Below are 13108 nucleotides of genomic sequence, written 5' to 3' on the forward strand. Positions count from 1 at the left end.
CCCTATAGTTACAACACCATGAAATTTCAGATTTAAATATCTGAAATCATGAAATTTATTATTTTTAAAATCCTATGACTGTGAAATTGACCACAATTGCCCGTGAATTTGGTAGGGCCCTAAATATAGGGGATTAGTTGGTGCCAAAAAGTATCCAACTGAGCTGCCTCTGTGAATGCAAGTGGTCTGTTTATCGAAAGGAATTCTTGAATGTGACAGCAATGTCTAGAGTTATATATAAATAAGTTACATATATATGTAACAGGCTGGCAGTGTTTGCTTGTAATATCACACGCAGTTAGCAGCTGTCGATCTTGCTGAGAAAGAATTACGCGGGGTCTGCTGACTCAGTGAGACAGATGCCTCAATCTCTAACACAGATATAAAGGAGAAGGAAGCAGATTTCTAGGAGAAGAGGATCTAGTGTGTGGGCTGAGTAGTGCTGAGTGCGGAACCCAGGAAGCAGCCAAACTTGGGAAAAAGGCTTGTGCTGTTCTTTATCATTCTTATTGTTGTTTTCTTTACTGATAAGGCCAAAGTCCAGTAAAGTGATATGTTTGGACCTTGTATACTATGTTGCCTGTATTTATAAGCGTAGTTTGGGAAAGGTGCCTGCTTACAATCCCTCTCTCTGTATTCCTGATGTTAGTGAAGATTATTATATTGGTTTAAATGTCTTGATCACCAAACTTATTTTTTTTTCTGTGTTTTTCTTGTGAAAACGAGGAGCAAATCGGAAGAGAAGTTATAACATTTACCTCTCCGTCATTCATCACAGATTTTTATATATCGTCAGTTAAAATGCATGCCTATTGTAAATACATATAATCCAGCATTTAAATTTGACCCATGTTTTAAAAAATGCCCTTGTAACATTTTCCATGCCAGAATAATTCAGTCATTATATGGATTCTCGATACAACTATTTTGGGACTTACCTTTTTCCTCATTAACGAAGCAAGATATTAAGTCATTTACCTTCTTTTCCATATCTATGTCAGTTACAAAGAACAGCAAGGAAATGTTGAAAAAAAAAAGAATTTGAAGTTCTTATCTTTAACAAAAATATTTCTTCTGATAAAGAAAAGGCATCTGTGGAAATACATATTCAGTGATAAGTATTCTAGTCCATGTCTGGTAAACTCTCAGATAATGGCAGCATGGTAGGGTCACAGGGATTCTATTAGCTCAATTAACGAGGAGTAAGATAAGGCTAACACCTAGCTCTTCAAACAGCTAAAAAATAAAGCTGGTAGTAATGGAGTTATTAACCTTCGCCAGCCATTGAATTTTGCTGCTGATTCAAACTCCATTTCCTAGTTCAGGCCTCCATTAATAGGCTGTTTATTATCCCTAATCCACATTGGGATCAGCTGCAGAAATATGAAAGCTCCATGTAAAGACCAAATGATAAAAAAAAAATCCTTTTTTTGCATTCTAATTTTTTCCTTTTGTTCTTAATATATTCCCAGATTCTATTTTAGGAAATAAAAACAACATTATCCTTGTTCTAAGTTATTGGCATACAGGCTATTATTAATCAGATGAAAAAGAAGTTTAAAAATATTAGATAAGTGACATAATTGGAGACACAGCCACATCCTTTTGAAGTCCGATCAAGAAGCAATATGATCTCCAAAATAAACTCTCTAGAGTCATATTTAAAGTATTTTCTGTATTGGTACAGGAACTTTGGGATCTGACAACTGGAAATTTGGTGAAGTATACCATAAACCTCTATTCATTTTAGAATTAGCTCCTCCTCCTAACTCACCCACTTCATGTGTCCATTTTGTCCACCTGTTGTGTTCCATCTGACATCTGCATTGTGTGCTTTCTGGGGCAGGGACTGTCAGCTTTGTTACTTGTGTAGTACAATGGGGCTCTGATCTTTGATTCAGATAAATATAATAGCAATATAAATCTCTCTCTCTGTGTATGCGCAGTGTTCCCAGCCATTTGACAGTATCATCATCAGCCAGGTAAAAAGCCAGTAGCCTGCTGTTGAAGTAAGTCAGCTGGCACCCATCAAGGATATGCAACATAGTCTTAAATTGACCAGATCTACATCATGGGTCATTAAAGAAAACCCATTTGAAGAGACTGGCCACACAATTGCCCTGTCCTGTTTGAAACTGGTTCAGAGATAACCACAGGTGCCTTGACAGGTCAAAACCTGGTGGGCAGATGGTTGGGTTGGTGACAAGATAGTGATTGATGACTGTTGTTGTAGACCACTTGTTATGCCAAGCAGATTCCACCGTCATATCCTGTGGTGGCATAAGTGACCATAAAGGTCATTTATCAGCTATCAGTGTAGCAGAACATTATGGTATTGATGGCTTTGACACCATTTCACATTTCTCAGATGTTAAACTTGGCCATGCAACATACGTGCTTTCCAACATATCTGATGCTATTCCATGCTCTTCCTCCAATTTTTATCATGTAATCCAGGTTGGCAGCTTTTGGATTGCGAACATATATACGTCACCAACTTTGCACTGGGGCCTCCCAACACTTGATCATCCAGCAATCTTCATTGGAGATTTCAACAGTCATCACTCTGAGTGGGAGTATGTGGATTTGGATGACGACGGTGAACGGTTCAAGGACTGGGCAATTAACAACAACTTTGTGTTGATTCATGATGCAAAACAACTTGGCATATTTCTCTCGAAAGAGTAGTCACCCGACCTTTGTTGGGTTAGTTCACTAGTTGGCCATCCACAACTAGCGAGTCATATAGTAGTTGATAACTTCCCTCACAGCCAACATAGACCATCACTCATCCACGTTGGGTTCCAGCTACCCATCATTCAATCAAGCATCAGCAGAATTTTTGTAAGACATTCTGGAAAAAGTTTTCCAATGCTTTGGAACATAGTGTGGTTACCATTCTGTCGCATAGTATCCCAGTTGATGAAGCCTATTGCCAATTCCAAGGAGCCATTTACAAAGCTGCATTTTCAGTCATACCACGGGGCTGTCGACCAATTTACACTCCCTGCCTGAGTGCCAATTACCAAGCCTTGCTCAGGAAATTTGAATTATCTGGCAACCCAGATATTGCAGACCAACTGACTGAATCTCTGGACACTGCCAGGTGCACTCGGTGGAAGGAATTTCTGGCAAAGCTTGACTTCACTTATTCTAGCTGGAAGTGCTCGAACCTGATTGGCTGGCTGGGTGCTGCCCAATGACCTCCAGGCCAAAATCACCCACTGGTTCAGCCCAATGAGGTTGCAAGTCATCTACTGCAGGTAGCAAAGGTTCCTCTGGAAAAGCGATTTATACACAAAGTATATGTCAAATGGGGTCATCTTCAACATAAGAGTGTGGGCAGAAGTCAACCAGAACCATTCACAGTCATTGAGTTAGATAAGGCCCTTAACTCCATCAAACCAGGCACAGCAGCAGTGTATGATAACATCTTGCTGGAATTCCTTAAGCACCTTGGACCAACGGTGTCACAGTGGCTCACTAATTTCTATATATGGGTCATTAATGAAAAGAAGCTACCACACCCTTGGTGTCAAGCAAAGATTATTACCATTCTCAAGCTGGGCAAGGACCCCCCACAACATGGTGAGTTACCGCCCAATATCCTTCCGTAAGTGTGTTTTAAGGTGTTTGACCAATTAAACCTCCTACAAATCACTCCGGAGTTGGATGATGTCTTGCAGGTTGAGCAGGCAGGGTTCAGAAAAGGACACAGCACCTGTGATCAAGTCTTGGCCTTGACCACCTTTATCAAAAACAGTTTTCAACAAAATCTAAAGACAGAAGCCATCTTCCCGGATTTGACTGCTGCTTATGACATGGCTTGGCACAGAAGTTTTCTGTGTAAACTCTCTGGAGTTACACTGTGTTGGGTGGTTGAAGTAGCAGAGCTCTTCCTCCAAAACAGGCAGTTCAGAGTAAACATGGGTGACCATTGCAGTTCCTGGAAGTGTCAGATTAGCGGTCTTCCGCAAGATTCAGTTCTTTCACCAAAACTGTTCAATGTGTATATCAACGATTTGCCAGAAACACTCTCGTGCAAGTTTACCTATGCCAACAACATCTGCAGCTATCAAGCACAGTCCTTCTCAGAAATTGACAAGGTCCTGAATGATATGAAGCTCATGGCAGACTATTGTCGTTGTTGGCACCTGCAGCTAACTTTTCCAAGAGGGTTTCTAGCATATTTCATCTGCATAATGTAGGCGCAAGCCACGAGTTAAATATTTTCTTAAACAGCACAACCCAAACCTGGGTTACCTCAGCATGACATTGGAAAGGTCTTTGCTGTACCGCAACCACTTTAAGAAGACAGCAGCCAAAGTTAGCACTCAGAACAATTTTCTCAGAATTGGCTGGCTCAACCTGGATGCTTAGAATATCAGCCCTTGCCCTCTGCTATTCAGCAGCAGAGTACTGTGCTCCTGTCTGGTGTCACTCATCTCACAGGAGCCTGGTCGATGCAGAACTTAACAAAGCTATGCACAGTGTTACTGGGACTTTACATGAAACTGTGTTGCCATGACAGGTTTCAGAGTAACAGCCGTGTTAGTCTGTATTCGCAAAAAGAAAAGGAGTACTTGTGGCACCTTAGAGACTAACCAATTTATTTGAGCATGAGCTTTCGTGAGCTACAGCTCTCTTCATAGCTCACGAAAGCTCATGCTCAAATAAATTGGTTAGTCTCTAAGGTGCCACAAGTACTCCTTTTCTTTTTGTGTTGCCATGGCTGCCAATACTTAGTAACATAGCAACGCCCCATATTCACCATGAGGGGGCCTCCATCATGCTCCTGGCCAATATCTGTGAGAACAGCAGGTTGCCTCTCTACTCAGACCTCTTCAACCACCTGCCAGTTTGCCTGTTTTCTAGACGCCCTTTATGGAGACTTCTATAAATAATAGTAATTAACTCTAGCAACTTGAACTCCTGAGGAACTGTCCCTTGACAAAGGCTACTATGGTCAACACACAAGGCTGTCTGTGCTTTTGCTGCCTGTGAGTAGACAGTACTGTATAGTTAAATAATTTTTTTACAAGAATATGTGGGTCTCTGATAACTTTTTAAAACAAACATGTCTGAAAGATAACAACCAACTCTTGTGCACTAATGTTGCTGATCTATTAGGGCAGGTTTGTTTACTCTTGTGCACACCTTATGATTACATTTTAGAGATGTGAATCCAATACTGTGCTTTTAGGTTAAGTTTTTGATGGTCTTCTTCAGGTTCCCTAGAAGATCCAGATTATCTCTGGAATGCTCTGGATATGACAGACAGGATTGAGCTTTCTTCCTGCCCAAGATACCAAATCATAGAACTAGGGAGAAGATAGAGAATGCTAGAGAAAGGGGTTGTATGTTGAGTCAAATGATCTTGGTGGTGGACACATTAGAGAGAGAGAGATTGTATCAAGGTACACACATTCTCAGGCACTTTAACAAACTGCCAACATAAATCAGACCACAGGACCACCAGTGGTAGAAAGTCCACTAGAGGGAGGCTGCAGTGGCACAAGGTGGTCACAACTTCCTTTCTCTCAGGGACTTACAAAGAGCTAGAGCTCACAAAAAGTGAGCAGCCCAGACTAGGGAGCTGGGCATGGCCAGGGAATCTAGAAGATGCATGATTTAGAGCATCCCTACACCTGGCTTGGCCTGCATGCTTCCTACAGAGCCCATAGCAGAAATGAAATGGAAGCCATGTCTTTAATGAAGGATGCTAACATGCCAATAGGAACTATAGCAGGAGTCATATTTTAGTTATCCGGGCATAAAAATAGTGTGGTGTTTAATACAGAAAATTTGTTTCCTCTTGCTCAGATAAATCAAATGGGTTATGGATTATACTCAAACTTAAATAAATAAAAACAGATAATTTCGGATTGAGTCCACGCATGGAAAGATATAGTCTAAAAATGAATTATTAGGAAAGTTATGAATGGTAGAATCCAGGGGTTTTGACTTACCAGCTCAATATTTACAGTATGATCAATAACAATAAGGTAACAAAAAGAGGGGTTGTTTTACCAGTTTTGAGGGGTTGGGGAAGAGGCATTGATAACAGGCATATAATACAGGCTTATTGGGCCTTGAGCTAAATGGTCTTATGCTACTTCTTTTTGAGTCCAAATACGCTGAATCAATATATGATATTCATGACACAAAGCAATTTTTCAGTGCATCTTCAGTGAAATGGGAAGTTCTATTCCTTAGCAAGCACAGACAAATGCAGTCAGTTTGTAGACAAATGTGCTCTCATACACTCAGTTGATGTGACTGTGATCATTGTCATTATATTCAGAATCGACTGAGACGAGCTGTGCACCAGTTGGGAGCTGAAGTTAATAACAGGAGATGTATAATAGTAATAGCCTAGGTTGTTGCTGGTGAACTTTATTTCAGCTGTAAGTTTGGCAAAGAGCTGTAGCTCTGTTTTACTCAATGTGTACTTTTGTAGAAAAATCCAAACTTGATATTTTCATTTGGCCTGTGGTTTTCTCTAGATTGTTTGAAGAACAATTTGCCCCTCGACCTAGTCCATACTTGTATATGTAGGGTGGAACAGCATATTTTTATAGAGGTTTTACTGTATCTTAGAAACATCCAGAGCGGTACAATCTACTTTCTATTTTAGCTCTAGTAATAAAAGAACAAGAGCTAGAACTGACATTTGCACCTGCTTTGATAAAGGACTACACTGAACCCTTAACATCAGCAGTCCTGAGCATCTGATGCTAACCTGTAACTATATTTGGACTCTCATTTACTGCAGACACGAAGGGGTTAACAGTCTTCCTTTACTAGGAGGCTGAGAGACCACTAATAGATTCAGCTTCTTATTTGCCCTAAAGGCTGCCACAGTTCAACATGATTAGGATCCTGTCCACTTATGCTATAACTGCATCATAAGGAGGACTGTAGAAGGCAACGCATGTGTTCTCAGAGTACAGAAAGACTGGTGCTACAGGAGGACATTTCTGTCTGATAGAATACAGGTGTCCCTGCACCAGTCTGCAGGCTAGTCTTGCTCTAATACTAATTTTAAAAAAAAAATCTAATACCTTAGATTTGCAATGTGAAAATGAATTATTTTCCTCATTGTTCTTGGGCAGGTCTTTGGATGCAGTGGCTGATGCTGTATGCCCTTTTTTTATTATTACATTTTAACTAACTTTATAGCCCATTTTGTTTGTTTTCAAATAACTTTATTTTCTTTCTTTTTTTCCATCAATTACTAGGTTTGTTTCTCTTTCCATAAGACAGAGGAGTCAGGAGACTGATCCCGCTCAATGGTGTATAATTTAGTATTATGTGCACTAGGTTTATGAGGTGGGAGTCTGATAAAACATAGTATTTGAACACTAACCATTTATTAGCTCTAAGGAACAGATTTATGACTTGACAACGAGACAATAACTCTGTTTTCCGATCAGCCAAAGAGGTCTACTTTGAGTTCAAAATACAGAGTAACGTACCCTTTCACAAATAATTTTGTTTACTGATGTGACTAGATTTTAATAATAAACTTGATATATATGTAAATTTATTTTAATTTAATTTCATCTACAGAGCCCTCCTAAAATGAGACTTTGTAGGTTGTTTTGTGTCTGATTTATAGATTTCTGCATTCTATTCCCAGATTGATTTCAAGGCTATAATTCTATCAGGATTTTCTACTGATGTCAAAAACACCACCACCACAGATAGTGTTTTATAACTAGCATCACAAGAGAAACTAAATTACAGCCCTTCTATTCCGTATTGCTATATGTCCTTTGTTTATAATCTCTCTCTTTCTTTCTGTATATACCTCGTACTTCAGTTTCATGGAAAAAAATCAACTCCAGAATCAATCAGGTTAGCATGATATCTGTTTTCGTCCCTTACTTCAACCTCTGTGTAAAACAGTAAAGGGCCAAAGTCTGTACTGAAATACATACATACAGCTTCTATTAAAGCCGATGGGAATTGAGTGCATGGATCAGAGTGGAATTTTCACATCTAAGCCTTTATACACCAGCCACTGTTATGTGCATTATTATGCCCTGATTCTGCAAACATGCACAGTGAATTCAATGGGAATATTCACATGCATATACCTATTTATGAGTAGGGCTCTGTATCTGTCACAGAGATCGTGGAAGTCATGGATTCCATGACTTTCCACTACCTCTGTGACTTCTGCAGCAGCCAGTGTGGCTGACTCCAGGGCCGCCCAAGCAGCTGGCCCAGGTGGCCCCAGGGACAGCCACACCTGCTGCTGCCAGAATGGCTCTGTAGCCAGGTGCTGCTGGAGTGGCCCCGAGGCAGCATTCTGGGGGTGGCCAGAGCAGCGGCATGGGGCAGCCCCGGGCAGTTGGCCCTGGGGACCGCCCGAGCAGTGGCCTGTGCAGTTGGCCCTGGGGTCCATCTGAGTAGCAATCCTGGGGGCGATGGGAGCACTGGTGGGTGGGCGGCCCCAGGGTCAGCTGGAGCAGCCGCTGCTCAGTGGCCCCCGCAGTTGGTGACGCTGGCCACCAGTCCCTGCCCCAGAGCAGGGGTCCCCTTGCCCCCCCCAAAGTGGAGCCCGCCCCCTCCCCTGGCCCCCAAGAACAGTACCACCACGTCCCACCCGCCAGCTAAGATTTAGTCAGGGGTATATAGTAAAAGCCATGCACAGGTCATGGCCCGTGAATTTTTGTTTATTGCCCATGACTTTTACTAAAAATACTCATGACTAAATTGTAGCCTTACTTATGGTCATGTATACCCAGTCATGTATACTCAGTCCCTTAATTTTTTTTGTTTATGAATGCACCTTCCAGGAAATGCTATTATTTAACCTAATCTGACACGGGTTTAAGCATCTTCTCCTCTTTATCTCAAGTCATCAGGAAACTGGTTTCTCTTTTAAAAATATTTGTTTTCAATAGTTTTTCTATACCAAAGACTTTATACAAAAACAACACACTCCCTTCTCTTTCCTTGCCATATTCGCAATACCTCCTCTCCCAACTCAATCCTACCCTTTCACCTCCTTCCACTGTAGCCTTGGGTAGCAGTCACATGGAAAAACAGCTGGGGGAAGGAGAGATTTTGCCAGTTCAGTGTTGTGTTAAACATTTTTGCATGTGAATTGCCTTTTTCAAGGTTAGCTCTGGAAGTCTAGGAGCTAAGAATTTCTAACGTGTGCTTTTGTGATGGCCACCATCTTGGTCAACACCCAAGTACTGGAATCAGGGACCTCCTGAGATGAAAGCAGGAATCTTAACAACTTGAGCTAAATAGCCAGGAACTCTAGCTGAGAGCTGTAACAGACTCCCACCCTCTGTGGACCAGGCGCAGAGAGTGCCATAGATTATTTTCTCAAGAGGTTATAACAGTTCTTTTATGATGTTTGAGTAGTTTCTGCCCCAAGAACTCAGTCCCTCACGCTACATTCCTGAACATTCTTTTAATAAGCTAAAATCAAATACAAACATCACATTGTCTTTCATTATTCCGCATAAAACAAAAAGACACTGATCTCATAGTGAGGTCCCAGCCATACCAATATAATTCTAGGAGATCACACATACACAGATGTAAGCAGCTGTAATTTGCACCCAGCTCTAACAAAATATATGCACTGCATATAGTCCAAATTTAACCCCTTCTTGGGGTCTGGCTTTAATGATAAACCACCACAAAACAAATCTCAACCTCAGCTTGCTCCCCAAGTTTGGCTGTCCCTAGGTTTTCCCTGCAGGACATCTCTGTTCTAGCCTCTCTCTCTCTAACAGAGAAGCTCTAAACCCTTTTTATATCTCTGGCTGGAGTTAACAACATTCATCTGTCACTATGACTCCACAGTATTTATCCTGCATCTTTATGCAGGGTTCAAGCACCTGTCATTGGGATGATTCAAAAGGGGAGCCCTCATTCCTGTACAAGGTCCTAGAGTCTGCTAGTCTGTTATAACTAGCATAAACAGCCAGACTCTGTTGTTTAAAGTCCTCAGAATAATAATGATGCACCTAGTTCTAAGTATAAGTCTTCTCGAAACTTGCAGGGTGGGATTTTCTGAAGCCCTCATCATTGGCCTAACTCTGCTCCCACTGAAATCAATGGTAAAACTACTATTGACTTCAGTGGGACCTGAGTGAGGCCAACACTGAGTTCTTTTGAAAATCCCACCCTTAGACTCCTGGCTCAATCAAAAAAAGTGGATCAAAAAAAAAAAAAAGAGTGTTTACCCATACAAAAACTGACTCTTCAATGAGCCAAGAAAAAATGGATAAAAGGAATCAAATGCTTCTACGAGAATAAGACCTTTTTATCTCTCAGATTTGATTAAAGTAGGTAAGAATAACAAATAAACAAGAATAATACATATTGTTATTAAAAACATTTTTTAAAGTCTTACCTGTTTGGAATAATTCCTGCTTTTACCATCTGTTCTGCCTGATCTAAATCTCTTGGGAAACCATGTAGCACCCAACCGTCAGTCATGCAGTCTAATCTGTTGAGACGATCTGTCAGTAACTTTAAAATGATGTTGTCTGGGACTGGAGAGGATTTGAAAAAAATACAAAAAACCACCGCTTATTTTGTTTGTCAAATTTCAGCACTAAGCAGACAGCAGAATGCTTCTTGTTAGCTATGAAGTGAACTTGGATACAAAAAAGTTATTAATGTTTGAAAGCTGTAAGCTTTTTGAGTAGGGACTATCATTTACTGTGTATGTACAGTGCCACAGTGGGGCTTCAAACTTGTTGAGGCCTTCAGGACAATCACAATATAAATAATAAATACTGCCTACATAAGCATACAGAGTAATTTTTCTCATAAACAGTTATCTATGTATATCTACATTATCCATATTTTAACTCTTACTGTGTGACATGACTACATAAAGACCTACACAGGCAATGATGTAAATTGGATTAAATACCTACTTTGTGGAGGAAAAAACAAACAAACGGTATTTGAACATATTTAACATAGCAGTTCATAGTGGCTCCTCTCCAGCAGTGCCTAGTGTATATTCTGGCCTTAAGCTTTCCTGTAAAAATAATTATTATTTTCTAGTCTTTGACTGAGAGATAAATTTCCAAATGTGAAACAATTGTAAACTGTTGCAGTGTTGTCTTCCTTAGCTTGCAGACAGAATTCTAGCACCTCTGTTGCTGTTTCTGTTTACAAGGCTCTGATCGGTTTCACAACTGCTATTTAGAACCAAGTAAACCTTTGTTTTAATTTTATAGGATAGAGGAGAATGGAGGGATGGCTCAGTTTTCACTATAGCCTTCATAATCTAAACTACTTCAATCAAGATACTCCATTATCATTGTTTATTCCTACTGATTTATTGAAGAATTAAATTAGTGGACTGAACAAGGACTATTGCCAAACTTCCAAGGGCTGATCTGATGTATTAGGTTTAGAAGCAAATACTCAACTAGCCCCATGAAAGTGGTTAGGGAGCATGATCAGAAAGACCTACTAGGAGTCCTTACATGGGCAAACATCTAAAACAATTTTTAAAAAGCAGAGACAGTGCCTCCTCTTGTATTTGCACAGTATCTATTACATTAGGGGTCCTATCAGAAACAAAGAAGAATAATGGATTGCCACATAAATCCATAATAAGGAATGTCGACATTTTATTATTCATCCTGCCATAGCATTTGCATACAATAGTACAGTGGAAAGTTTTCATACCAGAGTATGTGTTTCAGATCTGTAATGCTGGGACTCACCTTTGCAGCAAATAGACAGGTGCACACATGTATTTCAGTTGGGTATGTTACCATTGACATGATACTATCACAAGTGCTGTGTATTGCAGGACACACTGTATAGTCCATGTTTCTAGCAATTTTTAAAGAATGGAATCTCCATTGCATCCCCCACTTTCTATTCCTGAAACTTCAACATCATCCACAAGGGAAAAATCCCTTCAGTCCCAGTTGTTGGGGAGTCTTGTTTCTATTGACTCCTGTAAATCTATGACAGCTGCCACTCCATTTCCAGCACCAGTACATGCTTATTCTCTCATTTTTTAGAGCCTTTAACCCTCAGCCATGAAATTCACCACTTCTCCTTTTGGAATTGAATCACTGAGTTTACAGAATTGCTCTCAGGCTTCAATGTGCCAGCAAAAATGAAAGAAAACCATAGGGAATTAATTAGAAAACTGATTAGTGTATTAATTGAGGATACCCACTTCACACTAACAAGTTAAGGATAGTACTCTTCTCTAAAAAGCATCTGCTAAACGAAAACTGCAATGGAATATAATCTTTTCCAGTCACCTGATCCCATGTGAAGTGACAGAATCACAAGAGGTACTTCTGTAAAATGCCAGCATGAAGAAAGAAGCAGCCATATTGTCAGACTGATGATATATATATATATAACAAGAGGAAGATCAGAGCTACATCCAGAGACAGAAGGAACAGGAGATCCCCCACTGGTTGGCTATTTTGTGGGGAGGGAATAAAGGTGAATTCTTTATTTTTTCCAGGAGTTTCACAGATTAACACAAAACTGAAAAAGCCCAGGACAAAAATTAAGAAATCAACTAAAGAGAAGCTGTGGAAATTTCCTCCTGTTCCCTTCATCTCCGGTTTGAGGACTGGACTTTCTGTCTTGATATTCATGATGCCTGCAATAATCATCTTCAGAACAGTTTACATAGATGCCCAATTCATATCAATGGAAATTTTTAAAGATTCCTTAAAATGTTTCACCACTACTTCATAAAGGAATTAAGTGATACCGTATTGACTGTTCACTGGAGCCCCATTACTGATGTAGAATACCCTTTCATGCAGGATTCCAGAGGCAGCAGCTGGCAAGAGCTCTTGCTGGCTCCAATAAGGTGAAACAGGGAAATAGAGGGAGCAGCATAAGGCCCTGAAGATGATACAGAGGAAGAGGCTGGTACACAATATCCCCTCCAGCAGATCTCAGGGATCCTCAGATTTAAGGTGCCAAGTCTTTGCTTCTTGCATAATGGGAGGGAAACCCCCCAAACCCTAAAACAAAAAAGTCAAAAGAAACTGTGAAGGGAACATTGTGGAATTATTCCTGACCCTGGCTACCTTCCGCAAGTCTTTAGTTTGAGTGAGTGATCAGATTC

General features: G+C 40.4%; 1 protein-coding gene across 3 annotated transcripts in view; it reads right to left on the reverse strand.

Annotated features, from left to right (window-relative positions):
* AK8 (adenylate kinase 8) overlaps nt 1-13108 on the reverse strand; it is a 108818-nt gene that overhangs the window by 33572 nt on the left and 62138 nt on the right. For all 3 annotated transcript variants that reach the window (XM_048823067.2, XM_048823065.2, XM_048823066.2), the window contains one exon: nt 10388-10529. In XM_048823067.2, the coding sequence (XP_048679024.1) occupies nt 10388-10529 (142 nt within the window). The remainder of the gene's footprint in view (nt 1-10387; nt 10530-13108) is intronic.

Source organism: Caretta caretta, chromosome 16 (assembly GCF_965140235.1).
Source record: "Caretta caretta isolate rCarCar2 chromosome 16, rCarCar1.hap1, whole genome shotgun sequence".
NCBI classification, from domain to species: Eukaryota; Metazoa; Chordata; order Testudines; family Cheloniidae; genus Caretta; species Caretta caretta.